At 48.7% G+C, this 24,592-nt stretch overlaps 10 protein-coding genes across 10 annotated transcripts; 3 read left to right on the top strand and 7 right to left on the bottom strand.

Annotated features, from left to right (window-relative positions):
- Window positions 1–789: 789 nt before the first annotated feature.
- Window positions 790–2,938, bottom strand: M430DRAFT_36767 (hypothetical protein). Its single transcript, XM_024866990.1, has one exon. The coding sequence runs from the start codon at window positions 2,767–2,769 to the stop codon at window positions 961–963; it is 1,809 nt and encodes a 602-aa protein (XP_024718711.1). The 5' UTR covers window positions 2,770–2,938; the 3' UTR covers window positions 790–960.
- Window positions 2,939–3,767: 829 nt separating this feature from the next.
- M430DRAFT_36766 (hypothetical protein) lies at window positions 3,768–5,911 on the bottom strand. Its single transcript, XM_024866989.1, has one exon. The coding sequence runs from the start codon at window positions 5,868–5,870 to the stop codon at window positions 3,975–3,977; it is 1,896 nt and encodes a 631-aa protein (XP_024718710.1). The 5' UTR covers window positions 5,871–5,911; the 3' UTR covers window positions 3,768–3,974.
- A 163-nt stretch (window positions 5,912–6,074) lies between these two features.
- On the bottom strand, window positions 6,075–7,063 carry M430DRAFT_126510 (hypothetical protein). Its single transcript, XM_024861994.1, has 2 exons — window positions 6,743–7,063; window positions 6,075–6,693 (listed from the first exon to the last, which is right to left on the bottom strand). Exons 1-2 carry the CDS (start codon window positions 6,966–6,968, stop codon window positions 6,353–6,355), a joined length of 567 nt encoding a protein of 188 aa, XP_024718709.1. The 5' UTR covers window positions 6,969–7,063; the 3' UTR covers window positions 6,075–6,352.
- A 108-nt stretch (window positions 7,064–7,171) lies between these two features.
- On the top strand, window positions 7,172–10,818 carry M430DRAFT_60879 (hypothetical protein). Its single transcript, XM_024868885.1, has 6 exons — window positions 7,172–9,178; window positions 9,280–9,362; window positions 9,558–9,609; window positions 9,660–9,712; window positions 9,986–10,372; window positions 10,421–10,818. The coding sequence occupies exons 1-6, from the start codon at window positions 7,198–7,200 to the stop codon at window positions 10,553–10,555; spliced, it is 2,691 nt and encodes an 896-aa protein (XP_024718708.1). The 5' UTR covers window positions 7,172–7,197; the 3' UTR covers window positions 10,556–10,818.
- A 692-nt stretch (window positions 10,819–11,510) lies between these two features.
- On the bottom strand, window positions 11,511–13,118 carry M430DRAFT_145201 (hypothetical protein; the record flags this gene model as incomplete). Its single annotated transcript, XM_024862933.1, has 1 exon — window positions 11,511–13,118. The coding sequence occupies one exon, from the start codon at window positions 13,116–13,118 to the stop codon at window positions 11,511–11,513; it is 1,608 nt and encodes a 535-aa protein (XP_024718707.1).
- A 417-nt stretch (window positions 13,119–13,535) lies between these two features.
- On the bottom strand, window positions 13,536–15,144 carry M430DRAFT_126498 (hypothetical protein). The gene is made up of 3 exons (XM_024861993.1): window positions 14,640–15,144; window positions 13,897–14,600; window positions 13,536–13,839 (listed from the first exon to the last, which is right to left on the bottom strand). The coding sequence occupies exons 1-2, from the start codon at window positions 14,770–14,772 to the stop codon at window positions 13,951–13,953; spliced, it is 783 nt and encodes a 260-aa protein (XP_024718706.1). The 5' UTR covers window positions 14,773–15,144; the 3' UTR covers window positions 13,536–13,839; window positions 13,897–13,950.
- Window positions 15,145–16,267: 1,123 nt separating this feature from the next.
- Window positions 16,268–18,471, top strand: M430DRAFT_30354 (hypothetical protein; the record flags this gene model as incomplete). Its single annotated transcript, XM_024865945.1, has 8 exons — window positions 16,268–16,301; window positions 16,354–16,442; window positions 16,501–16,643; window positions 16,707–16,850; window positions 16,901–17,325; window positions 17,372–17,408; window positions 17,452–17,566; window positions 17,614–18,471. The coding sequence occupies 8 exons, from the start codon at window positions 16,268–16,270 to the stop codon at window positions 18,469–18,471; spliced, it is 1,845 nt and encodes a 614-aa protein (XP_024718705.1).
- A 936-nt stretch (window positions 18,472–19,407) lies between these two features.
- Window positions 19,408–20,500, bottom strand: M430DRAFT_145194 (hypothetical protein). The gene is made up of 4 exons (XM_024862931.1): window positions 20,380–20,500; window positions 20,155–20,260; window positions 19,853–19,955; window positions 19,408–19,793 (listed from the first exon to the last, which is right to left on the bottom strand). The coding sequence occupies exons 1-4, from the start codon at window positions 20,437–20,439 to the stop codon at window positions 19,715–19,717; spliced, it is 348 nt and encodes a 115-aa protein (XP_024718704.1). The 5' UTR covers window positions 20,440–20,500; the 3' UTR covers window positions 19,408–19,714.
- Window positions 20,501–20,818: 318 nt separating this feature from the next.
- M430DRAFT_60874 (hypothetical protein) lies at window positions 20,819–22,597 on the top strand (the record flags this gene model as incomplete). Its single annotated transcript, XM_024868884.1, has 2 exons — window positions 20,819–20,900; window positions 21,167–22,597. The coding sequence occupies 2 exons, from the start codon at window positions 20,819–20,821 to the stop codon at window positions 22,366–22,368; spliced, it is 1,284 nt and encodes a 427-aa protein (XP_024718703.1). The 3' UTR covers window positions 22,369–22,597.
- A 440-nt stretch (window positions 22,598–23,037) lies between these two features.
- On the bottom strand, window positions 23,038–24,339 carry M430DRAFT_36761 (hypothetical protein). The gene is made up of 5 exons (XM_024866988.1): window positions 24,023–24,339; window positions 23,944–23,962; window positions 23,778–23,882; window positions 23,131–23,726; window positions 23,038–23,086 (listed from the first exon to the last, which is right to left on the bottom strand). Exons 1-5 carry the CDS (start codon window positions 24,237–24,239, stop codon window positions 23,076–23,078), a joined length of 948 nt encoding a protein of 315 aa, XP_024718702.1. The 5' UTR covers window positions 24,240–24,339; the 3' UTR covers window positions 23,038–23,075.
- Window positions 24,340–24,592: the final 253 nt, after the last annotated feature.

Raw genomic sequence — 24,592 nt, 5'->3', positions numbered from 1 at the left:
GGGGGGGGGGTGAATGTGAGGTTTTGAGTTGGATGGGGGGAGGTTGAAGTTGAAGTTGAATTTGAATGGTGGACCTGACAGTATAATATTTGGCTTGCTGGAGGGGGGTGTTGCTGTATGGGCAAAGGTACGTATCCTTTTGTGGTGCGGCTGCGTGTGGTAAGGTAGAACTAAAGATTTAATCTTTATTTTTTCAATCTTTGTTTTCATTGGAGTGTTCGTTTGGCGAGGCGAGCGAGGAGTTGGTGGTCGCCGCAGCCTGGTCGTAGATACTTGCGATATGCTTGTTATTATTCTATTCTTGTTATTATTCTGCTGTTATTCTGTTATCATTGCTCTTATTCTATTATTACTATTATCATCCTATCATTGCTTATTTTCATTACATCTTCTATCGCCGCAGAGGATGGCGCAAAGGTGCCCTCTCCTCTCCTCGTTCCCGGCAGGGGAATTGGAATCAACGAGCTTCTATCTATCTACCTATTTGTCTGTATAGAGGCTGACTCTGCTGAGGGTCGTTGGTTGTACGGTACGGTACCAGGACCCTCAAGTGCTGTAGATATCCGCAGGCACCGCATGGCGTTGACGACAGCTTCACCCCAGCGACGATCAGCGTCATCCGCATCCTACTGCTGCAACATCGACATCCTCGATCTCGAGGCGCATTCCCACTCTGCCCGCTACTATCTATCTCCATCTCTCACGGGTTCATCCAGGCTGTTTTGTTCTTATGTTTGTCTATTTTATGCCTACATAAAACGGCTCCCGTCTGTTCATATGACAACACGAGTCCGCTGTTCGTATCAGGTGCGCGCACCATCTGAACTGTAGAGCTATCTAAAAGCTGTGCAAGTGCACTCTGCCATCTGTCGCCTGGTGAAGTTCCGGAGGCTCTATCGTCGAATCTCTAATGTGGGTATCAAACTGCCGATGATCTCTTACCATCATCCCCCTATGCTCTCACGTCTCCTTCTCCTCCTCCTTCTCCTTCCCCTTCTCCAACTTCTCCTCCTTGGCCTTCTCCCTATCTTCTTTCTCTTTTGCCTCCTTCTCCCTCTCTTCCTGCGCCTTCTTCCTCTTATCCATAAGCGTATTCTTGACCCACACCTCCGCATTTTTGATCGCCATCTCCGGCTCCCGTTTATTCTTCAGCAGATACCCCTGGATCTCGGCGGGGCTGAACGTCTTCGCCGGAACGAGCTCCGCAAATCTTTTCCCCAACTCTGTTATCCTGGCTTCCTCTGCCAGTCTCTTCACTTCTAACGCTTTTGCTTCTTCTTCTTCGTCTTCCATCCGACGCACTTCCTCTTTCGTTGCCTCTGACAATCCCGCAGTCTTCTTGGCGGAGCAATTATTTGCTTCGTTTGATTTGGCGGGCTTGGGGATATCGTCATCGAGAGTGGCGAAAATGGCACGGAAGATGGTGATGATTATGTCGGTGTCTGCTAGGTCGAATTTGACGGTCATATCTACCCGCCCAGGTCTGATTAATGCTTCATCCAGCTTCTCGATGTGGTTTGTTGTCATGACCAACACCCGCCCTTCGTGACTGGAAACCCCATCGATGATATTGAGGAGGGCAGATAGAGATAGGCGTCCGCTACTATTGTCGTTGGACACAACCGTCGTGGTCGAACCTGGACCTCCCTCTGCTGGTTTGGCATCATCAACTTGTATCTCGTCTCTGGTATGCGTCAATCCAGCAGTGTCGATATCTTCAAGAAGTACCAAACACCTTTTGGGCAGTTCGTCAAAAAGGCTCCCTAGGTTCTCTTCATTCATCGATGGAGAATTCAGACTGACGATATATATCTTCAGTTTAAAGTAGCCAGCTATAGCAAATGACAGACTTGACTTGCCAGTGCCGGGGGGACCATAGAGCAAGTAACCCCTCCTGTATGGTATTCCACGGTTACTGTACCATCTCCGAGTGCGTGGATGGAGGTAATCGCTCATGTCATCCAGAAGACTCTGCTTAACCGATTCATCGAGGACCACAGTGGAGAATGGTCGAGATGCTCGGGTAGAACATCTAGTCCAGGTTGGTTCAGATGTTCCCTTCCTGAGACCGCCACGGTAAATGATAGTTCGGTTCTCATCGTTCTTCGAGAAGGCGGCCCGGCACTCGTTCAACAGCCTCTTGAGTAGGGTAGGATCTCTTCCGAAGCTGGAGAGAGAGATATTCTCCCGCTCACTCACAGTTCCCCAAGAGCCTTGATTGCGGTCCTGGGTCCTGCTGAAGACGAATGGCCTCCCCTTATACCAGAAGTAGTGCGTTCCGAAAGAAGGCGTGAATTGAAGCTTCTTTTCCTTTTCCTGGTGAAAACCCCGAGGAGAAATATCATCCTCGTCATCATCGTCCCCATAATCTCGGAATAACCACCACATGCGGGAGTTCAGATTCGTGTTGGCCACGAATCGACGAGACTTCTTGGCGAATTTCTGAGTCGCGACCCACGCCATAACCATGTTGTACATCTCATCGTCTATCCGAATGTCTGCTGTAGACATCAGGTGCTTATCCATGAAGTCCTTAATCCATGTGGAGACATAGCTCGACGCCCATGTGAGCAGCCCAAGCACTATGAGCGTGGGGAAGTATACTGAAATATCGATTCGCGAATATCTGTACAAAGCAGTAGAGAGGAGCGAGAAGCCGGGGAAGAAGGCATCGAGGAGAGCAGTTTGGGGATTTAGGCCTAAGTTGTCCGGGAAATCTGAGTGCATGGCCCTCGGCCCCGGTTGGACGTCGTTATGGGTTCGATTCATGGTTTCGAAAAAAGTGAGGACCAGAAATAGATATCGACACAAATTCCTTGTGGGGAAAGGAGGAAGAACAGAGCAGGACGAGTCGACAAGCACACCCGACTAAGGTAAGGAAGGTCCTCCTCTCTAACAAATGTATAAAACGAACTTGGGAACAAGTTGTTGCAGGCAGAGAGACAGACACTCGTCTTTATATATTATGCTCTGGAGCGGTTACCTGCATACAGAAGTAGATACAGTACAAACCCCGCTTGACTCACATGAGGTCTCGTCTCTCCGAGATACATTAGGTTAGGTAGGCAAGGTATGTAGAGGCATGTACTCGGCCGTGACTGCACAATACTTCGTCCATACCTGCTGTTCGGGCAAGGCTAGGCAAGGCAGAGCAAGGCAAGGCAGACCGCAAAGGCGTACACAACGCACCCAAATGACGCTCTGTTCCGCGCTGTGGGTAAGGTAGGTAGGGCTGTGCAGGGCGGTGCCGCATAGCAAATACCGATGCTGGGGGGCTGGTGTTGGTTGCCTGCCTATACGGCTACATGGCAACAAGGTCCCCGGATACGACGACGCTCTGATCGCTGAGTGCTGGTGCGAAAGTTGTATGTGACTCTACGCCGTACCTTGGCTACCTTAAGATAGGTAACTTATGGATCACAACGAAGTCGCATACTATATCCCATAATATAATGAATAAAAACTTCGTAATTGCTTTACAAGGATAGGCGAGGTACAGAACTTACCTACCCTGCCTGTTCTCCAGCATATGCCGCATATGGGGAATCTTGTCATGGAGCTTCAACTTGGAGATCAGGAACAAGGGGTTATTCCAGTGATCATGGAGTTTTCAGGAGTTCCCCGCTCGGATTACTGACATACCTTGTTTCCGTGTCTACTTATCAGCAAAACGAGTCGGTCCCACGCACCTGAGGTAAAGTAAGAGGCTCACAGCACTTAACAAGCCCCCGTTTCTCGAGAAGCGATCACGATCAAAATTGATAAGGACCTCGATGTTTTTTAGGACTCGATTACCCGCGATCAAATCAAAACTCCGCCTTTTCTATAGGAACATAGCTACGACCCAAGAGTGTTTGTACAATCATTACCCTCATCTCTGAGCAGAACTCAACCTGTAGCCTGGTATCTTAATATACAGTATTATACATGGAAAATCATCCCGTCCAGACGCCTTGAGGGAAATCTCGACCTGACTAGATGAGAGCCTGTCCCTTGAACATGCCCTCCTTGACCTCGGCCACAACATCCCTCCGATCATTCTTCCCAACAAGGACAATACCCCTTCCTCGCCTACCCATTCTCCCCGTTCTCCCAAGCCTATGAATGAAATCTATCGTAGAATGGGGCACGTCATATAGGATGACATTGCGGACAGCCAATGTGTCAATGCCCCTGGAGCCCAGATCTGTGGTCACTAAGACCTTCATATTGGGCAGTTGGCGCTTGACTGGTGGTGGTGCTTGACCAGGAGGAATGTAGTTAGGCTGGTTATCAGCCAGAGTGCCCGGGTGGTTTTCCTTCGGGCCGGTAAGTGGCACTGATGATGTGAAAGAAGCCAACATCTCCGACTGTCGCTGTTCCGGAGTATCTCTGCTCAGGGCAAGTGCGTCAATTCCCTTCGATACGAGATACTCTGCCACCTCTTGTGCCTTCTCACGTTCATTGACAAACACCAAGACACGCTTGACATCCATTTCGCCCTTCACAGGACCATCGTGATCAGCGGCTGCTTTACCAATGGACCAAATTTGGTCTGCGCATGCAAGATTCTTGTTCCCCTGATACGGTGTCCTCTCAACATCCACAACACCAAGCTGCACACGTCTGGGGATAGCATGTAAGTTAGGGGTCGTGAGACGTCGGATATCTGGGAACCGTTTGTGCAAGAAAGAATCCATGCTCCGAGGAATAGTTGCGGAGCATAGAACCAGTTGTTTTAAAGAGGGATTGGCGCGGTCAATGATAGCCTGGGTCAAGGGCGAAAAGCCTCGATCCAAAAGGGAATCTGCCTCATCGACGATAAGATGAGTCACACGAGAGAGAATGTTTGGGTCCGAATCGGCGATGGACGAGAGTAGATGAGGAGTAGATACCACAATATCTATTCCCTTGGGCGAAAACAGGCGATTCCGAATGACCTTACCACTGAAGGAAGAGGATAGCATGGCAGAGCGGAACTTGACCGTATGCGAAAATGCCTTCACGAGATTGCCAACTTGTGTTACCAGTTCTGAGGTAGGTACGAGAATAATGGCGCGCGGTCTGCCCGTTGTAGGATGTGGCATACTTGATAGAGGTGGTGAAGGTAAAGAAAAGTCGTTCTGGCGTAACTTCTCCTCCTGCAACTCTTTCTCGTAGGCCTCGATATCTGCATCAGCAGCTTCAGCGAGCTTCACTGCATTTATGGTCGGTATAAGGTATGACAAGGTTTTTCCGGAACCGGTTTCTGCTGCGATCAGAAAATCCTCGCGCTTTGGAGCACTAGCCTTGCTTCTACTTCTCCTATTGATATTTTCTGATCCCAGGAGGGCCGGAATGGCAATTCGTTGAACAGGAGTAGGGCGAATGTCTGTCATGCCTTGTAATGCTTGAGTCGATATCGAGCTTTGTACAGATGGAAGTAGTTTGAACTGTTCAAAGGAGTCGATAGCAGCAATTCGTTCCTTAACCAGAGCCCGCTGAGTATACGACACAGGCGCCAATGCGCGCTGCATTTTGAGGGCCTTGTATCCTGAACGTCCTTTTGCATCTTCCCTACCTCTACTACCACTGGCTGACGTTCTCCTTTCCTGCATTTCTGATCGCCGCTCTGGAACCCCTCGTATTCTTGCCTCTTTCAGGTTCATTCCTCCAAAAGGACCATCCTGCCGTCTTCTTCCAGGCGCGGAGGCACCTTCTTGCTTCGATGTAGGAGCGCCGACTTGCCTAGCTTCTGCAAGACTCATACGGGCCGGCCGACCTGTCTTTGAGGGAAGGTGTTTGACACTTAGAGCTGCGGCTGATTGCCATTGTTGAATGGATGTCTGCTGAACTTTCCGAGTTGCTCTGAACGAGCAGATCAGACATGTCGAAGTCTTCGGTCGGAGCATTGTGTAGCAAGGAGTAGTTGACGGTTAGGAAGACCCTCGTGCTACCTTTTGGTACCTAGGAAGTCCAAAATTGTTATATTTCTGATTTTGGTTAGGAAAAGTTTTTCCGCTCCGGAAGGTCACATGTCACTCTCATATCCTTGTCGTCCATTCTTCCAACCCTCTTAGTGGTATGAAAGACGGTTTTCTGTACGAGTTGAAGTGGGTTGCACAGGACTTTTGATAAAGTAAGCTAGATAAACTTCTGCGTGGTATACTGCGAAAATCAGGGCTCAAGAGGCCAAAGAGATATGCTATGCTAAGAACATCATGTAGACCCGTTTCAACCCAGAATACACACACGTTCTTCAAAGACGATGGTGCAGCATTCGAAGACCTACACAGTACAGCGTAGAGAAATTCCAGATAGCCAAGATGAACGCCCTTAACCCCTAACACCAGGAATGGCAGATATTCTTTCCAGCGCCACCTTTTAAGACTCCTTAGCTCGTAGCAAACAGGCTATCCTCGTCTCTCAGATATTCTCCACAGTCAGCTTGCCTAAAGCACGTAATTCCTGTAGGATCCAGCCTTCTTGCTTCCTGTGTGCTTCTTGCCGTAACACCGAATCCCAAAGGTGTGTCATTCATACTGTAAACCACAACTCCCTGATGCTCTGGACAATCCTCTGACCATCTCCCCACATGCGCTTTCACAATGTGACCGCCGTACAAGAACGGCATTTCGCCGTTCGCTTTAACCCACACTTTGTAGCGGGCATGTTCGGCAAGAATTGGGAGGGCGGTGATGTGGAGACGAAACTTTCCCGTCTTCGTGAATTTGCCTATATATTTGTTAGATGTGTACTTCTGCCAAACACAAGAAAGATGTACCTAAGCAAGTTCCCAAGGACAGCAGTTTATCTCTTGAGATTGAGGTCGCGAGATTCGCAAGGGAAAGTCGAACATAGTAGCAGCGTGATTGATGAAGTCGAAAAACGTATCGGTCTGCGTTAGGACTGTTATCGAGAGGCGCAATGAGATTCTTCAACGAGTTGCCGGTATAGTTCGCCAGCTTCGCAAACAGAGTCTGCGTCTCGGTTTCTGTGAGTGGTCGCATGATGTCGTAAAGTTGTGATGTAGAGATTGAAATATTGTACGGAGTAAGGTACGGTAGGTAAGGTAGGTAAGGTAAGGGAGGTAGGTACAGTGAAATTCGAGGACTTGAACTTTTTTTGCGGGGAAGTTTTTCGCGAGCTCGAAACTTTTTCTGGATGCGGCCGCTTTGGAAGACTTACCACAAACCTGCGGGTACTTTCGAATCAATATTTTTCAACAACAATCCGAACATGCCCAAAATACCAGCTGTCAAGAGGCGCAAGCTGACGCCTCCCGCAACAGATGGAGAGGATTCCTCTTCAACTCTCAAGGCAGTGCCCGAAACGAACGCCTTCTTCAAGCAGGCCTCTAGCTGGAATCTGGAGCAAGATTACGAGTCAAGACCTCGAAAAGGGAAAAAGAAGGAAAAGGAGAATACCCGGTTGCCTATAAAAACATCTGATGGAGTAATTCAGCAAGTGGAAGTACCGGAAGAAGACAACGATGAGGAAAGCGACTTGGAATGGCTCGGGGCAGACGAATCCGAGGAAGAGATCGTGGAAGAGGTTAAGAAGCCTACTGTTCCCATGCGACAACAGATTCTAGAGGCAAAGGAAGAGTTGGCACGCATAGCATTGATGTTAAATGAGGATCCGGAGGAGAATGCCGGTGCTTTCAAATCTCTCGCGCAATTTGGACAATCAGACAATACAACGATCAAGAAACTCGCTCTTGCAACACAACTGGCAGTTTACAAAGATGTGATTCCCGGTTACAGAATACGTCCTCTATCTGAGGAAGATATGGAGACGAAGGTCTCGAAGGAGGTACGGCGATTACGAGCCTATGAGCAGGCCCTTGTTGGAGGTTACCAAGGCTATATTCGAGAGCTTTCAAAGTTAGCACAGTCTGGGAAAGGAGGAACATCGAGAGATGGAGGCCCGAGCCTTGGCAGTATTGCAATTGGATGTGCATGTACCCTTCTGACCGCGGTGCCGCACTTCAATTTCAGGAAAGACCTTTTAAAAATATTGGTTGGAAAACTCAGTACGAGGAAGATCGACGACGACTTCCTCAAATGCCGCAAGACGATCGAAACTTTGTTCCGCGAGGATGAAGATGGTACACCGTCTCTGGATGCAGTGGCACTTCTTACAAAAATGATGAAGGCAAGGAGTTATCGAATTGATGAGAGCGTGTTGAATACCTTTCTACATTTGAGGTTACTTTCGGAGTTCTCCTGGAAAGCCTCGACAAATCACGTTGATAAACCCAGTAAGGAAGATGGCGAGTTTGGAGGCAAAAAGCTGAAGGAGAAGAAGGTGTTTCGGACAAAGAAGGAGAGGAAGTTGATGAAAGAACGCAAGGCTGTAGAGAAGGAGATGAAACAGGCTGATGCTTCAGTAAGTCATGAAGAGCGAGACAAGATGCAAGCGGAGACTCTGAAGATGGTCTTCGTGACCTATTTCCGCATCTTGAAGATTCGTTCCCCGACTCTCATGGGAGCTGTCTTGGAAGGTCTAGCCCGCTACGCGCATCTCATCAATCAGGATTTCTTTGGCGATCTCCTCGAAGCATTGAAAGACCTTATTGGCCATGCCGAAACTGGCGATGATGTCGAGGATGATGAGCAAGGAGACGACGATGTTGAAACTACGCGAAATTTAACTCGAGAAGCACTACTTTGCGTTATTACTGCATTTGCTTTATTGGAAGGGCAGGATGCACATAAAGCAAAGTCAACACTCAGCTTAGACCTGAGCTTCTTCATAACGCATCTCTACCGAAACCTACACGCTCTCTCTCTCAACCCGGATATTGAACTCAGCGCCAAATCTCTCCATCTTCCCGACCCAAACGACCCCAACCATTCCTCTGTCAGCACTACCAACAACAAGATCAACATCCAAACAACCACGGTCCTTCTCTTGCGCTCCCTCTCCTCCGTTCTACTCCCCCCACTTGCTCAACGAGCTGTACCGCCACTTCGAATCGCAGCATTTACAAAGCAACTCCTCACGTCTTCACTGCAACTTCCTGAGAAATCCTGTATGGCAATGATGGGGCTACTATGTAAAGTCACCAAGACTCACGAGAAGAAAATTGCCGCATTATGGAACACCGAAGAAAGAAGAGGCGATGGGACTTTTGATCCCCTCAGCGGCGAAGTAGAAGGAAGTAATCCTTTTGCCACTACGATTTGGGAGGGAGAGATATTGAGAAAGCACTTCTGTCCGTCTGTCAGGGATAGTGTGAAGGTTATGGAGAAAAACATTCTAGGGATGATATAGCGAAATTAGATAATCCTTCTTTGAACTCTACGAGTATACTAGACCAAGTAGCGGCTTTCGCTCCGGACGAACTTCTCTTTCCCCCAGAAATTCATACCAAACCTGTGGCTATCTTCTGTTTATTGGTGCTTGAGCCCCAAAACCCGTCCTTTGAAATTCTCCCACATGCACCACATCTAAGCTTTTACTCATTCCTTGATTACCTTCAGTAGACAGTCTAAGTACAGATTTCAGAAAAAGAGCCTAGCTCCATCCTCACTACAAAAGACGGCTACATGTTGATAAGATTGTGTTGGTGAGCCTGAGGATGCCTTCAATAGGTACTCCCACTTATCGCCAATGCCACTCGATGTGACATGGTATCGGAGGAAAGTAAGCAGCCACGATAATTAGACCGAGCTCTGCCTATAATATAAGCGTAGGGCCTGCAAGCAGTATCGCGACACCCCTCTTCCTCTACGGAGTACGACGTACAGTTAGTTCTACGTAACACCATATTAGACGGAGACAGTTGCGATTCAAACGGAAGTAATGGGTAGCATGGCGAAGTCAGCCATCAGTCTGACTCCATGGGATCCAGACTCCCCAGAACATGTCGAGCGCTTATATCAACAGCGCATTGCCTGTGGTTGGAGTGAACAGGCCGTGGAATCATGGCGAGAAAAACAGCGATCCGGGAAAATGGCCATTCAATGGGTGGCTAGTGGAATCCAGCTCTGACCATGAGATATAATCTGACCTCTGCCAGGTCCTTGACGACTCTGACATTTCAACAGAAACGAAATTGGTTGAACATATAAAAGCCTTCCCTTCAGAAACGAAGCCGCTTTCAGACACGGCGAGTTCGTTGGGAGGAAAACCACGGACGCCTTCGTCGGCTTCTTTCATCCCTGTGGGCCATATCTCCCTTGACGCTGATGGCGACGACCCAAGCCGTGCGGAGTCTTACGGAATATCAACCTTCTACATCTCGAGGGTCTTGCAAGGAGGAGGTCTAGGCCGCGCAGCTATGGATGCTATAGAGATCGTGGCCACCAGTGAGCCACTGAACGCGAAATCGTTGTGGCTGTATACCATGGCCAATGAGCAGGAAGAACAGACGCGGCAATGGGAGCTTCGAGCAAACCAGCCAAAGGTATGTGCCACCATGATGATCCAAAGCGTTGCTGATATTCGTGGATAGATATCTAGACAGGATTGGTATCAGAGAAGGGGGTATGAGGTTTACCGCATCATAGCTCGTGGTTTGAGCCATGTTGATGAGCAGGGGAACACATTGTGGTTTAATCTCATATATATGAGAAAGAATATTACGTGAATGCTTTTTCAAGTAGAACTCGCCATTCAAAAGGATGGGAGAGGTCGGACCCCCTCCTAGCTTTATGCCGTTTCTTTTAAAAGAATTGTCCAGTTCTGCCTTCTAAGGGATAAATAGTCTTGAGCTTGTTGCGTATGAGTAGAAGACGTGTTGCTCCCTCGAGTCTTCCTCTGATGAAAGACAACCTCAGGCCCCAGAGCGCCGAGAAAATCATATGCATGGTAAAGCAGAATTCAAGGAATACATATCTTTTTCTGAACGGGAATGATTTAGGTACTCTAAAGCTGTCATGCGCGGCCGAACCGAGAAAAGGGGGTGAGAATCGGCAATCTGAAGTGAAGAGCGGACAACACATAAGGTACATGCCAAGGTACCGGAGTAGTGGCCAAAGAATTAGTGGCATGGCCGGGAGCAAAAAGAGGAGAATTTCCGTATCATACGCCTTTGCTGCCAGCCAGTGTTGCTAGAAAGAGGCCACATATACAGATAACGGCCACATAAGTATCTTGGGTCAGGGAGCAAAAATATACAAATAGGCCAAAAAAGTAAATTACTACTAGCTAGTCGTGCTGAGGATCGAACTCAGAACCATCTCGGAACAGTGCTCAACAATGTGAACGAGATATCATAACCATTAGACCACACGACTTGCGCTAAATCAATTGATAATCAATTTCCTCATCTCGCTTTCTAAACTCCCCAACGCCGAAGGTGCTGCATCATCCGCCGCCACTAGTAGCGGATTCGCCAGATAGTCCTGTGTAGCGTGTTTGCGGACCTTTATTGTACTATTAATATATTACAGCAAGGGCGATGTCAGCCATGTTAAACGATAGAGGTTGGAATTGCTATGCTAGCTCTAGAAGAGGAGAAGGGCTGCGAAGTGCTAACACTGATCACCCGATTTGCGAGCCCTTGTTGGCGCAGAATCGAAAGTCCTTGGGGCTAGCTCCTGTCAACACTGAATTTCGCTTTCAAGCAGCTCCCGTGGTAGTACGAAGCCTCCCTTGATGTTGAAAGTAGGATAGTCCGCTGGCCTTGAATCACCTAAGGCAGGTCCTGATGGATAGGGCACATCAAAATTTTGAAACACAACTGCTTTGACAGTACTGTCCGTTACTCTTCCAAGACAGAGGGCACTGCCTGAAAATCCTCCCCCTGACGTGTACTGGTCCGGGTTGTTGGGCGTAATACGCCAGATAAGGGCCGCAGACTGCGTCATAAGTTGGCTATCCCATACCCACTGAGTTCCCTGGACAAGTGCACTGTGTGCCTCAGAAATGTTCATCTGCCCTTCCCGAATTGCCGTGCCAAATTGCACCTCGCCGCCAAGTACTGTGTTGTAATATGACACAAACACTGGTGCGCCATCTAGAACAGTGCCTAGGTCTGCCCAGCCATCTATAGCTGGATTACCTGGACGGGGGAACATAGGAGGAAGCTGTGAATCATCACTACTGTAGATAAGGGATAAGTCATGCTTATATCCCGTTGGATATGGAAGCCATCGGCTAGGTCGATCCCAAGTTCTACCAATGTAGCCAATTTTCTTGTTCGAACGGAACAATGTCACTATTTTGCCAATAGGGGAGTTGTACGGTGACATCGACGATGAACGAGCAACTGCCGGAATAACAGTCTCGCGTCTTGGGGTTTGGAAGTTCCGTAGCTTCGCCTTTATGTGATCGAAGTAACTGGCTGTGATGGCCCTCCATCTCTTTTCTCCCTTCTTGGGTAACTTTACAAATCCATGTGTTACAGTTGTAATGGCATCTCTACCATCTTGCATCTTGACCTTGAGGCCTAAGCAAACCCAGGCAAGAGGGTCCTTAGGGTCCGCAGGAAAGTTCTGCACAACGGCACCAGGGACGACAGGGTCATGCGATGGCTGACAGTCAAGAACGTTGTAGACAACTTGAAGCCCGCCAATTTCGCTACAAAGCCCTCGTGACCAAGAAGCTCTCATATCCGACTCTGTCTTGAACAGGATCACCAGTTGACCCCCGATAAGTAGTTGCACGCCACAAGCATGTGGATACATTAGCCGCAGTTTGTTGAGCTCCTCAGCTGTCAAGAGCCGACGTGGATTTAGAAGGTAGGGGAATAGACTCATAAGAGGGAGCATGACGGCATAATCAGGATATCTGAAGGGTGGAAGCTGGTGAATTTCCATTCCTCCAGCATGGGTGTCAGCTGGGGCCGCAGTCCAAAATTGGCCAACCCAGATCTCTTTTCGCAGATGTACATCGAATCGGATAGCTACGCTGCTTGCTATCTTCAAAGACCGGTGGTGGGTTCTAAACAGACGCTCGTTCTGTCTTGTAACAATTGGCTCTAGCAAGGCCCGAGCTTCCGCGACTCTGTGATTACCCCATTCTAGGGATTCGGTAGGTTCAACACCTCTTGCATCAACCACTAACTTGTTGTACAAAGGTATCTGATCATGATCTAAGGCCCTATAGATGACTGGGCGCGGTATAGAAGGAATATCTGGGTATTCGTACACTTCCGGAGCTGGATCGTGTTTCTGTCGCTTAGCTCCGACAACGGAAAAGAAACCCATCCTTGTTCTCGGCGTTAGCGATGCAGGAGGACCGAAAGTTTAACATACCCTGCACTAGTATCATATGGTTTAACGTACCCTGCGCACCGCTGTTTTAAGCCGACTAATAAGAGCGTCAGGATTTAGGGGCTTTAGCTAGTGTGTAAGGTTTTAATCCTTGATCGTTGTGTTAAGTCTCTTGATTAATAGAGGGATCCCTTAATAGAAGCTATTAGACTGTGCTATATACAGAATAAGCGAGGGTCACATGTGTGCCCTAACACAGTGCCTATACTTACCTAGGTACCTACTGTCTATAGCGTACACTCTTACTATTTACCTACAGTGTATATTTGATTTATTTATCCACTGCAAGCAAGGCAACGCGCGAGGGACACCGATGGGGAATGCAGGCTGGAGGTGGCTTAGTGGACCTGTCACAGATGTACGAATGATCAATATAAAGAAGAGTAAACTGCACGTAGTTAGGCAGTGTTTAGCATCTAGAAGCAGAGGCGCGTGTAACAATCCATCGCAACATCACAGTGTTCCCTTCCCTTGCCCTCTCTGCCAACCCCTTTCTCCTTGACGGCCTTCTTCATCCTATGTGAAAGTACTTTCGTGCCTGCACCCAGCGCCTCTACCGTGATATTAGCCATCGTCTGTATAGACCCTGCCTCTCCAGTATCTCGTTATATGCATGAACCCCCCCTCAGCTTCTAGCCTTGGAAAAGACCTTTTCCTTAAAAGTATTTGTTAGCTTAACTAAACTCATCAATTATACATGCAAGCTACTTACCTGCTTGGCATTGTGATGTTTGCGGATTATGAGCTCATCGCCAGACTTGGCTTCCTAATTTCCAGGTTTCTTATTCTCCTTAAGTTTGGCTAAGGGTGAAACGTCGCCTGCATATTTTGCGAAGGCGACCGGCTCCTTCTCTGGGGATTTTGGCTTTGTTCGCTGTGGAGAAGGCGGTGGAGGAAGATGTATGTTCTGCTTGAACGAGATAAAGGAAATGGCTGGGTGATCGGGGAGGCTGTCCCAAACATCAAGTGTGACCTCGAATATTAACGTTGCAGAGCCTGAAGGAAATATATCTCGGAACTCGACTCGGTGGACACAGGGTGGCCGAGAGCGCATGAGCCACTCTCTCAGCTCTTGGAGCGTCTTGAGTTGTCCATCTCGAAGGTGAACGCTAAGGAGGACGTTAATAGGCTGACTAAAGATGGCGAAACTTCTGGGGACACTCCAATTCTCGAAGGACATCACAGGAGCTAGGTAGATCGGGCGTCTGTTTGTTTGATAGTTTTGAATGTGAATAGGCGTTGAAAGTAGCTCCGCCGTTCCATCTTTATTACGCACGAGTGCTTTGGTTGCAAGTCGAGCGTAGAGTTGAGGTGACGTTAAGATTTGCCTCGTCGCGGCTGCGTGCTGGAGTTGCTGAATCAAATTGCTGCTAAATGAAGCTGGGCCGTTGTAAGCCAGCTGGTCGCCGGCCGATGCTGCGATGATCTCCTTGTTCACTCCAATAGCGCCTCCACCAGCGTAGCAGCAGTCTAGAAGGATGAGGACATCAGGAGCGGCACGATCGATAACCAACCGGCGAACTGCCGAAAAGTTGACCTGGTTGTCGTTGTGGTAGGTTGGGTAGATCTTTAGATCATTCCCTGCCATCTGGCCATGGCCAACGTAGTAAACGATGGCCAGGTCGTTCTCATCGATATTATCTAACTGTGCGCGTAGCACCTCTGTTAAAGATTCTTGAGGAGAGGGATCTTGGCTAAGTTGGCTTTGCAATTCGAGTTTGTTGACCTTGTACTTATAAGATCTCGTAAACACATCCTCGAGGCGGCCGACGAAGTTACCGATGTTGAATGGCGGGTCTTCCTTCGACCCGATCGGACGATGCACGATTAGCTGGTTGTCTTTGTCGATGTCCCAGAACACTAGGAGGACGCGGACGCTTCTGTAGTGGAGAGCACGAGGATTGTCTCCATAGTAATCGCGAAGGGAATGTTCAAGTCTTTCCTTGAACTCCTCCACAGATATGTATGACGGCCGATAGGAATCCAGCGGATGTGTCGAAGTCCAGGTAGAAGACATCTTGATCAGGGGGCGTTTTTGGATCTTGATTGGTGGGGGTTTTGGATCTTGATTGGTGGGGTTTTTAGATCTTGATCAGTGGGGAGTCGGGACTTTTGAATCTTGATTAGTGGGGTTTTTAGATCTTGATCTGGACTGTTTAATAGTACCTCGCTTAAGTACCTAGTGTGCCGAATAGGTACCTACTATTATGCGTTGTAATCGGATTGAGTGAATCTATCGCGAGGAACCAACTGAATTGAATTGACTAAAGAAGAAGGATTATGGTAATCGTACAAGTGCCTACCTTATATAGCATGGTAAACAAAGAGCCTTTGGCAAAGATCACGTGACCTTAGCCCTTCCTAGAACCTTCTACTAACCCCGATTGGGTTACTCTGGAACCTCCTAGACCCGTGACTAAACCCCTACGTGATAAGGCCCAGTGATTTCTTGCAACACCTACTAAATGTAGCCCTAATAGGTTTTAAGAATTCGCTAGCCTTTATCTAGTAGCATACTTTGTCTACTAAGGTACCTAGGTAGTAGTAGTATATAGACATTAATGAATACATCTCCCTAAATACGATACTCTAATACAATGAACCCCCGTTTCTAAGGTACCTAAGATAGCTCACTTCTGCAGAAGTGAATGACAAGCAGTCTAAATAGCTACTGGACAAGACAACCTGAATTGGCTACCGTGGCCCTACACTCCCGAAAACAGCCGATATGATTGGCCGCCTGGTTTGCCGCTGGACAGTAGAATTTGGAGAAAGACATGGACAAATAAGAAAATGAAATATACAAAGGAGAATAGGGAGTGAAACAAGGACCTCCCTGAATACCCATTGATGTATACCAAATTCAAACGAAGCTTTGTGGTGGGGAAGGGCTCAGCAGCTTGATCCTGGCCTCGCGCGCGTAAGACTTGGAGTTTCAGCATCATCAAAGCTTCCTACATCTCTTCCTGCCAGAAGGTCTGCAATTCCAATTCACACTACGGTAGCTCAACCAGCGTCGCTCTTTAGGATAACCAGCATCGATATCACCCACACTTGCTTTGGCTACCAGTCATTGAGCCCGAATGGCAGGTCGTTTTGTGCGCGCGTCGAAATATCGTAAGCCTCGTCATCGAAAGCACACGACCGAGCTGACTGGAGAATCCCGCAGGACATGTCTTTGGGAAGCCAACGAGGAAGGAATCTTGCTACGATAACTTGCATATCAGTCGCAATGCTTGGGACACCAATTTGGTAAAGGTGAGGCATGCATGCTTACCTGCACAGGAGTTGGGCGCAAAGCTGATTGCGAACCTAGGTCAACCCCGAATATCTGGCGGTGAATTGGGAGGCCAGTGGCGGAGGTGCTTTTGCTGTCATACCCATCAACGAGAAGGGTCGACTGCCTGAACAAATCCCGCTGTTCAGAGGGCACACTGCACCTGTGCTGGATACAGATTGGTATGTCCCCGAGGTGCTTACCCGAGCACGCTCGCAGGAGACATCAGGCTAATCCCCGTCCAGGAATCCTTTCAATGACCGTGTTATAGCCTCTGGCTCCGATGATGGCAAGGTGTTCATATGGCAGGTACCTCAGGGTTTCACCCTACATCACGATGATGAATTTGAAGACGTTGCCCCGGTGCAGCGGCTCCAGGGACACTCGAGGTACGACAACACGCTTCAAATCCACCCGAGCGCAACTTAACATAATACAGGAAAGTCGGACAAGTCCTCTTCAACCCTGCAGCAGAGAACATTCTTGCCTCAGCATCCGGTGACTACACAATTAAGCTCTGGGATATTGGATCTGGACAGTCGAATCTCACCTTGAAGCACGGTGACATCGTGCAGAGTTTGTCATGGAATGCAAATGGCACTCTATTAGTAACGACCTCGCGAGACAAGAGGTTGCGTATATGGGATGTTCGACAGGAGAGGGCGGCCCATGAGGTCCAGGGTCATACAGGCGCAAAAAATAGCAGAGTGGTCTGGATGGGCGAGCACAATCGTGTTGTAACAACTGGCTTCTCTAAGATGAGCGATCGTCAGATGGCCTTGTGGGATGTTGGGAATCCCAAAGAACCAATCGGAGGCTTTACAGTTCTGGATTCAATATCTGGGGTTTGCATGCCATTCTGGGGTAAGAGCTTTGGTGGTTGAAATAACATTTACTGACCTGGTATTAGACGATGGGACGAACTGTCTGTATCTTGCCGGCAAAGGGTTAGTTCTGAAATTGATTAGATGAGTTCTGCTAACAGATCAGCGATGGAAACATTCGATACTACGAGTACGAGAATGACAAATTCGAATTTTTGTCCGAGTACAAATCTGGAGATCCTCAACGAGGTATTGCCTTCCTCCCAAGGCGCGGTATCAACGTGAGTTTGCTTCCATTTCCTTGAAGACGGAGTCTAACGTGCCTCAGGTTCACGAAAACGAGGTCATGAGAGCATACAAGACGGTTAATGATAGTTACATCGAACCCATAGCCTTCACAGTTCCCAGGCGCGCCGAGGTCTTCCAATCGGATATTTATCCACCAGCGACCGGTCTCAAGCCTGCTGTTTCTGCTGCTGAGTGGCTTTCAGGGAAAGATGGCATCCCGTCTAAGATTGACCTTGGGAGTATATATGAAGGTAATGCTCCAGTAGAAGTCCCAGCGGATTATAAGCCCCCTGCGTCTGCTCCTGCTCCTGCTCCTGTGCCAGTGAAAGCTCCAGCACCCCCAAAAGAAGATATCCAGCCGACTACTTCTCAGAGAGGGCCGCCCCCTACCTTGTCCGAGCATAAAGGTTCAATCGCAGCCATGGCATCGAAGTTCCAAGATGATGATGCTGAGGATGACGACGATGATGACACTTCGAGTTTCGAGGATATTTCAAGACCAGCGCAAAAATCCATCCCAGCGGAAGCAAAAGCAGAAACCAAAGCTTCGCCTACCAAAACTTCCCCGCCAAAGGCAGCTCCTGTATCTCAACCTGCACCACGACCTGTTCAGCCGCAACCAGCATCATCAAAACCTATCACTATCCCTACTTCGTCTGCTATTCCAGCCGTTGGCTCAACACCATCACCTTCAGGTACTTCGTCCGTTGAAGCATCCCTAGAGCAAATCAAGAGCCTCCTAGAAACGCAGATGAAGACCATCAACGCTCAAAGTGAGAAGATTGTACATTTAGCGCGCGAGGTTGATACATTGAAGACGAAGGTTGGTGCTGGGACACAGGACCAGAGTGAAAGAATCAGACAGCTGGAGTTGGAGTTGGAGGCTGCTAGGTCTTAGGATAAAATCCATTTGTTCCCCGCAGGATGGATGAACAGCAGAATACGGCATGCACGGAGGATTTGTGGATCGTTGCAGTGTAAACAGTGAATTGACATGGTTCTTACTGACCCCTGGTGGGAATAGAAGCTTTTTGCAGCGTGAACTTCAGTAGTCATGATTGAGATCAGGGCTGGAAGTATCCAGGAGAAACTGTTGGGTAGATGCTTCAAGGGGTGTGTAATGGAGGGCAACTCGCTCACGCCTCTGTATCTGAGTGAAGAACTTGAAGATGAACGGACACGAAGCCCTCTTTTCCTTAATACAAGCCGCATTGGTTGCAGCCAGTTGATGATGCGTTTTATTGAAATTACAGCCAGTGGACCATTTCCCGTTTCAGGTTGAGCCAAATCAGTACTTCCATCCTACTCTGGTCAATAATTTCCAACTAGTTCCATTATGACTGATCAGAGCTATCTGTACGAGCACATTAAGAGCAAGACGGTCGGGATGCCTACCTGGACTGAGAGACAAGATTCGGGCGAGGTCCGGCATAGAGGCGTGGGGCTGGCTGCCCGAAGAAAAAGGGGCGCAGGGGTTGATACTAAGGGCGTTAAGCGGGATGTTAGGAGGGCAGCTTGGGCTTTTCGAGGGCAGTACTTGGACACGAGAAGAACAATTGAGAGCGTTCTATGGTCCTTGGCTACTGTCTTTACTGTCTAGTAAACCAAATAGTAATATATCCTTTGCAAACTACCGCGAGGCTTCCCCAATTAAGAACGTTTCAGGGAAATAGATGAAAGAAGGCTGTGCAACCCCGCAAGCGACAGCACTTCTCCACCCCTTACGAGAAGTTCCTTAACCTCATAAATGACCATAGCAACCGAGTGAAGAGCCCGTGATTTCAAGACAGAACTACACGGAGGGAGAAAGGTATGGTGAACCGAATCATGCTTTACTTCGTCATAGAAAGTCCTCTTCAAATATAGAGGATGCAATATGAGGCATATAACATTAGAGAGGATCGCCAGTTGGAATTCTAGAGGTTGGATGATTTTGAGTTATACAAACGAAGGCAACGGGTTCGGAAGCCACTCTGAGCGTCCAATGCTGCTGCCGCCTCCCACTTCCCTGGATTCCTCACAATCTAGAATAACTCTACCTTCAAAACATACTGGTCCAGGTTCTCTGGTTGGTAGACGGGTTCTGCGGTTGTTGCTGGTCCTTCCGTCTCAGCCGCTGGCTCAGTGGCCACAGCTCCCTCCTATTCCGTCTTGCCATCCGCAGCTAGGATGCTCTGGACCTTGGCGACCTTGTCGGAAAAGGATTGCGTTTTATCGGTTCTGTAGAACTGATTCAGCAACTGAATAACCAGCAGGTCATTGGGCCATTTCAGGCGTACCTTGAGCCAGCGCGGATGTCAGTCTGCACTCGAAGGACACCAGTTTGGTGGACCAAAGAATGAGCTTGACCGATGAGGTGCATTACCTCATCCCATGATCCCTCTGTAATTCGTGTCAGATGAGACCACAATTTTCAGACTTGAGAGGAGAAATCGTGCCCGAGAGGAGGACGATGGGATTTTCAGATGGTTTCCAAAAAGACTTCAAATAATGACGCACTCCTTACTGGGAGGGTATATAGACAAGATGGATTTCAAAAGGGGGGGAGGGGGGATTTTAGAGGATAGAAAGATCGCCTTACCAACAGTGGTGCCGGCAGAATGCATCGTGTAGCTCAACCCACTTGCCTTCATGAGGCGTTGAACAGCAGCTACTTCATTGGAGACCGAAGCAGTAGCGGTGCCCATCTATCAGACTCTGTTAGAAAGAGGTTAAAACAATAGCAAGTAATGGTAGATGGATAGAGTTGGGCAACAGGGGCAACAAGGGCAGACAAGTATGGGGGCTGCGGGGGGGAGGTGCGTACGGGAATGAGGCAGAAATCGGCAGTGCAGTGCGACGGGGTTGGCAATTTAGAGTAATCCATCTTGCAAGCTTTTACAGGGTGTGAGTGCAAGGATATGTCTTTGTATGGATATACGGATCCTCGAAGGGTGTTGAGTGACGAGCGAGCTGTGCGATGGATCATGGCGGGGCGTTGGTGTTGACTGTATGCACACCCTGAACGGTTCTGATAACACACCTGCACGTATATAAAGATGATAAATCCACGCCAACTTCTAGCAGGAAATGTTCCATATTTAGATTCGAAGACTGGGGAACGTGAACCTCATCAACACCATCACCATCCTCTCTTCACCTCAGCCTCCAGTTCCCGGACCTGGGCTGGAACCTCTTGATGTCTGATGCCAAGCAACCAAACATATGCCACTGTTTGGCGCCTCCAATCATGGAATCATGGAATCATGGAATCTTTCTTTTGCTCCCTGACGAATGGCTGTGGCTACACCCTCGACCCACTATTCTCATACCGTTCCCGTACGGAAAGTAAGTAGCTGACGACGAGTCTGGGGAAAAGCCGACGAGTCCATCACATTCGAGGCGCAGTCTACCGAGTATCAAACGGATCTCTTTCAGTTTCCGTGACGTGAAACTTCTCCATCTTTTCCAGCCCCATTTTTTCTTTCCTTTTCTTTTGTTATTTTTATTGTTCAATCTTATAAATCTTATAATCCTGCGTGCCGTCTTTTGCTCTCGTTTGACTCTCTCATCTATTCTCTCGGACGAAGCTGTGTCCTGAACTTCTACTCCAGCACAATACATAATGTTGCCTTCGTTTCTGGCTGCTTCGGCAGCATTTCTCTCGCTCTCGACCCTATCACGAGCCATACCTCAACCTGGGTTTGAAGGAAGGCAGCTGTCTACGGCTACAACCACCGCCATCGGTGCAACATCCTCGGAAGCATCCATTTCTCAAACAGCAGACTCAACAAGCACGATTGCCTGCAACAATTCACCATTACTCTGCAACCGGAACTACAACAACATAACCCACATGGGGGCTCACGACTCCGCTTTTCTTCGAGATAAGAGCACAGGCTTCTCTGTGTCCGGCAACCAATTTTACAATGCTACAACAGCACTCTCCGCCGGCATTAGATTATTACAAGCCCAAGTGCACAACCAGAACGGCACCCTCGAGTTATGTCATACGGATTGCAGCCTGTTGGATGGCGGGTCTCTCGAGACATTCCTCTCCGACGTAAAGTCTTGGATGGACGCCAACCCCAACGAAGTGGTCACAATTCTCCTGGTAAATAGTGATAACGAACCTGCTGCTAGCTTCGGATCTGCCTTTACCTCCTCCGGTATCTCGAAATATGGTTATACACCCACATCGACGTCGGGCCCTATATCTAACTGGCCGTCCCTTCAGACGCTCATTACAGCCAATACCCGCCTTGTCACCTTCATTGCGAGCATAACCTATGATAGCACATATCCATATCTCCTCCACGAATTCGACTACGTCTTTGAGACCACCTTCACTGTCACCTCCTTTTCAGGTTTCAACTGTACCCTCCAGCGGCCCTCCACCCAATCCTCCGCCACATCCGCGATCTCAGCGGGATACATGGGCCTCGTGAACCATTTCGCTGACACTGCAGAGAGCTTCGGAATAACGATTCCTGACATAGATAATATCACCACAACCAATTCTCCTTCGACAAATACAACCGGCGCATTGGGAACGCACGCGGCGCAGTGTGAGAACGAGTGGGGAGTCAGGCCTACGTTTATGTTGGTGGACTTTTGGAATGTGGGACCGAGTATCGAGACCGCAGATAATCTGAACGGAATTGTAGCGACCGGTAGAACGAACGTCAGTACGGCAGAGCTGACTAGCAGTTCGAGTTCGAGTGACGGGGTGAGGGGGAAAGGGTTTGTCAATTGGGCCAAAACAGTGATGGTGGCGATGACCGTCATTGCTCTGGGGAACTTTGCTTGGTTGTGAGAATCACGTATGGGCTTTTTGATTTGCATAGCGTGGGTGTTAGGGATCTAGGATATGGGATATGGGACATACAAACAGGTGCATCTGAGTATGGGAAATATGTATTGGGAGGGGATTAATGACCACTGTATACTGTATGTATACTACGACTTTTTATTGGGTACTATCAGCTCTCAACCTAAAGTATATCTTCTTAAACGTTTGCCAAGAAATACAATTATACTCGGAGGTTGATACAGTTTCATCTCGAGATTAGTTAGGGCCCGACAAGGGGGAGGGAGAGGCTTAATAGTTGATAGATGCGAGTGTTCGTTCCAGGTTGCTTTGTCCTGTTTGGTAAAGTTCGTACTTTTATCACAAACCCCCCCGCCCCACCCCAAACCCAAACACACATACCTAGTTTCTACCTCTTGGTAACCATTCTCGTCAATAGTCTAGAAAATGGAAACACCAGCATCATGGTCATAAAATCCCTTTCTATCAAGTACACGCTCTAGAGTAATACATAACAGGGAAAGATGAGCTCTACTCAGGTATTTCCCACCCAGCTTCCATCCTTCATTTTCCCCGTCTTGTTCGATCCCTCCTCGATCCAAGTCTCAACCAAGCCCTGCTTTGGATCCTCGTCCGAATATCCCAAGCTCCTCCGGACTCTCAACACCTCCTGCCTGACCCGATTCGTGACTTCCTTCCTCAGCGCCACGGCTTCACTCCCATACTTCAAGCCGTCCGTCAACTCGCCCATCTCCCACTCTGCGGTCTCGCCCCTCTTTATCAACGCCTCTTGCTGCAAGCGAACCAACCGTTTCCACCTCTCCCTCAAATCCCCGAATATCTTCTCCCCGTCGACCTTCTCGCCAAACGCAATGCGAATCTTCTTCCCTGTCCGAGGAATAAATCTGGGCCATCCCCTGTCCTCGTGCATCAGGTCTTGATGTCCGTCTATGAATATGGGTACGATTTCAGGGAGGGGTTCGGATTCGAGAATCAGCCGTGAGACACCCCATTTGAAATAGCGCAGCGATTTGGCGGGGTGTTGGTGGACGCGCCCTTCTGGGAAGATGTGGACCCAACTGTGTCTGCGCGAGAGGTAGGCGGAGGGCGCGGGAAAGACATCAATCCCGTTTGTGGTGTAGGTTAAGGCGTTGGCGGAGAAGGGGTCGATTATGTCGGGTGATCGAGGGGACATAGATGGGTGAGGAGTCGGCTCTGGCTCTGGGGTCTTGGAAAAGGGCTGAGAGGAGAGCAGGCGGATAGCCTGGCTAATTGTTGGTTGGAAGAGCCCCCCGTGGATGGGTGAGTAGGCGCCTCTGTGTGTCGGAAGGACTTGGCCCAGAGTAAAGAACAAGGAAAGGGCTCTGGGGAAGCTCTATCAGCACGGCGCATGGTTATCAGAATGGGCTGCATACTTATTCTGAAAACATATGTCGTAGCTACCCAAACTCCATCTAAGATTCGAGGGGCTGAACGCGTAGCTCAGAGGAAGGACACCCCACATCAGAGGATCATCCATTCTGCAATACGGCGCAATCAATATCTCAGGCGCCAAACGATACGGGGGAACGCATAACGTACACGCTGACATGATTCGATACTATTTGGCAAAGCCAATCAGCAATCATCCGATCAATTAAACATCAACCATTCCCCGTACCAGTTATGAGACCTCTCTCCCTGCCCTCAACATCCTTCCTTTTTTCCAATGTCTCCAGGAACCGGTCGAGGCCTATGACCTCCATGTAGTTGAGACCGTACAGGAAAGCTTGCGACAGCGAGCCTGTCAGACCCATAATCAGGGCGGAGGAGAATCGCCATGGAAGGCTAGGACGTTCTGGTGGAGGGTTCGAGGTAGACATGGCGCCGTCGCGCATTATCGTATGTCGCGCAAGAAATTAGAGTTTAACAGAGAAGCCATGAACCTCAGATGGGAGTGAAGGCTGGAATGCCCCAGATAATGGCAAAAGAATGCAAAGAGAAGAGGACAGAGCCATGATAAAAATGTGTTGTTTCGAGATGAGCAGCGTCGGCGCAGCTTTTACTTTTATCCGATCTTATAAATATTTTACATATGCAGATCCAGGTACATTCTCAGGTTACCAGTGGAGGTTACCGAGGTACCTCGAATACGGTATATAGCAAAGTACTGTATATATTTTATATGCCTTTTATATAGGTACCTAGAATAGGTGGATTTTGGGCGACATATCATCCATGCTTGACTTCC

This window comes from Amorphotheca resinae (genome assembly GCF_003019875.1).
Source record: "Amorphotheca resinae ATCC 22711 unplaced genomic scaffold M430scaffold_10, whole genome shotgun sequence".
Classification (NCBI taxonomy): domain Eukaryota; kingdom Fungi; phylum Ascomycota; class Leotiomycetes; order Helotiales; family Amorphothecaceae; genus Amorphotheca; species Amorphotheca resinae.
Note: the sequence above shows the minus strand (reverse complement) of the source record. Positions and strands in the feature narration are given on the sequence as shown.

Excerpts from the sequence above, each read along its gene's own strand:
- M430DRAFT_36767 (XM_024866990.1), bottom strand. The coding sequence starts at position 2,769 with ATGAATCGAACCCATAACGACGTCCAACCGGGGCCGAGGGCCATGCAC.
- M430DRAFT_36766 (XM_024866989.1), bottom strand. The coding sequence starts at position 5,870 with ATGCTCCGACCGAAGACTTCGACATGTCTGATCTGCTCGTTCAGAGCA.
- M430DRAFT_126510 (XM_024861994.1), bottom strand. The coding sequence starts at position 6,968 with ATGCGACCACTCACAGAAACCGAGACGCAGACTCTGTTTGCGAAGCTG. Across the intron at positions 6,694-6,742 it reads GTCCTTGGGAACTTGCTTAG|GCAAATTCACGAAGACGGGA; the intron begins GTACATCTTTCT and ends ACAAATATATAG.
- M430DRAFT_60879 (XM_024868885.1), top strand. The coding sequence starts at position 7,198 with ATGCCCAAAATACCAGCTGTCAAGAGGCGCAAGCTGACGCCTCCCGCA. Across the intron at positions 9,179-9,279 it reads GATATTGAGAAAGCACTTCT|ACCAAGTAGCGGCTTTCGCT; the intron begins GTCCGTCTGTCA and ends CGAGTATACTAG. Across the intron at positions 9,713-9,985 it reads TCTACGGAGTACGACGTACA|GTCCTTGACGACTCTGACAT; the intron begins GTTAGTTCTACG and ends GACCTCTGCCAG.
- M430DRAFT_126498 (XM_024861993.1), bottom strand. The coding sequence starts at position 14,772 with ATGGCAGGGAATGATCTAAAGATCTACCCAACCTACCACAACGACAAC. Across the intron at positions 14,601-14,639 it reads TCTAGACTGCTGCTACGCTG|CATCGGCCGGCGACCAGCTG; the intron begins GTGGAGGCGCTA and ends AGATCATCGCAG.
- M430DRAFT_145194 (XM_024862931.1), bottom strand. The coding sequence starts at position 20,439 with ATGGATTACTCTAAATTGCCAACCCCGTCGCACTGCACTGCCGATTTC. Across the intron at positions 20,261-20,379 it reads CCGATTTCTGCCTCATTCCC|ATGGGCACCGCTACTGCTTC; the intron begins GTACGCACCTCC and ends AGAGTCTGATAG. Across the intron at positions 19,794-19,852 it reads GACATCCGCGCTGGCTCAAG|AACCGATAAAACGCAATCCT; the intron begins GTACGCCTGAAA and ends TCAGTTCTACAG.
- M430DRAFT_36761 (XM_024866988.1), bottom strand. The coding sequence starts at position 24,239 with ATGCGCGACGGCGCCATGTCTACCTCGAACCCTCCACCAGAACGTCCT. Across the intron at positions 23,727-23,777 it reads GACATATGTTTTCAGAATAA|AGCCCTTTCCTTGTTCTTTA; the intron begins GTATGCAGCCCA and ends GAGCTTCCCCAG.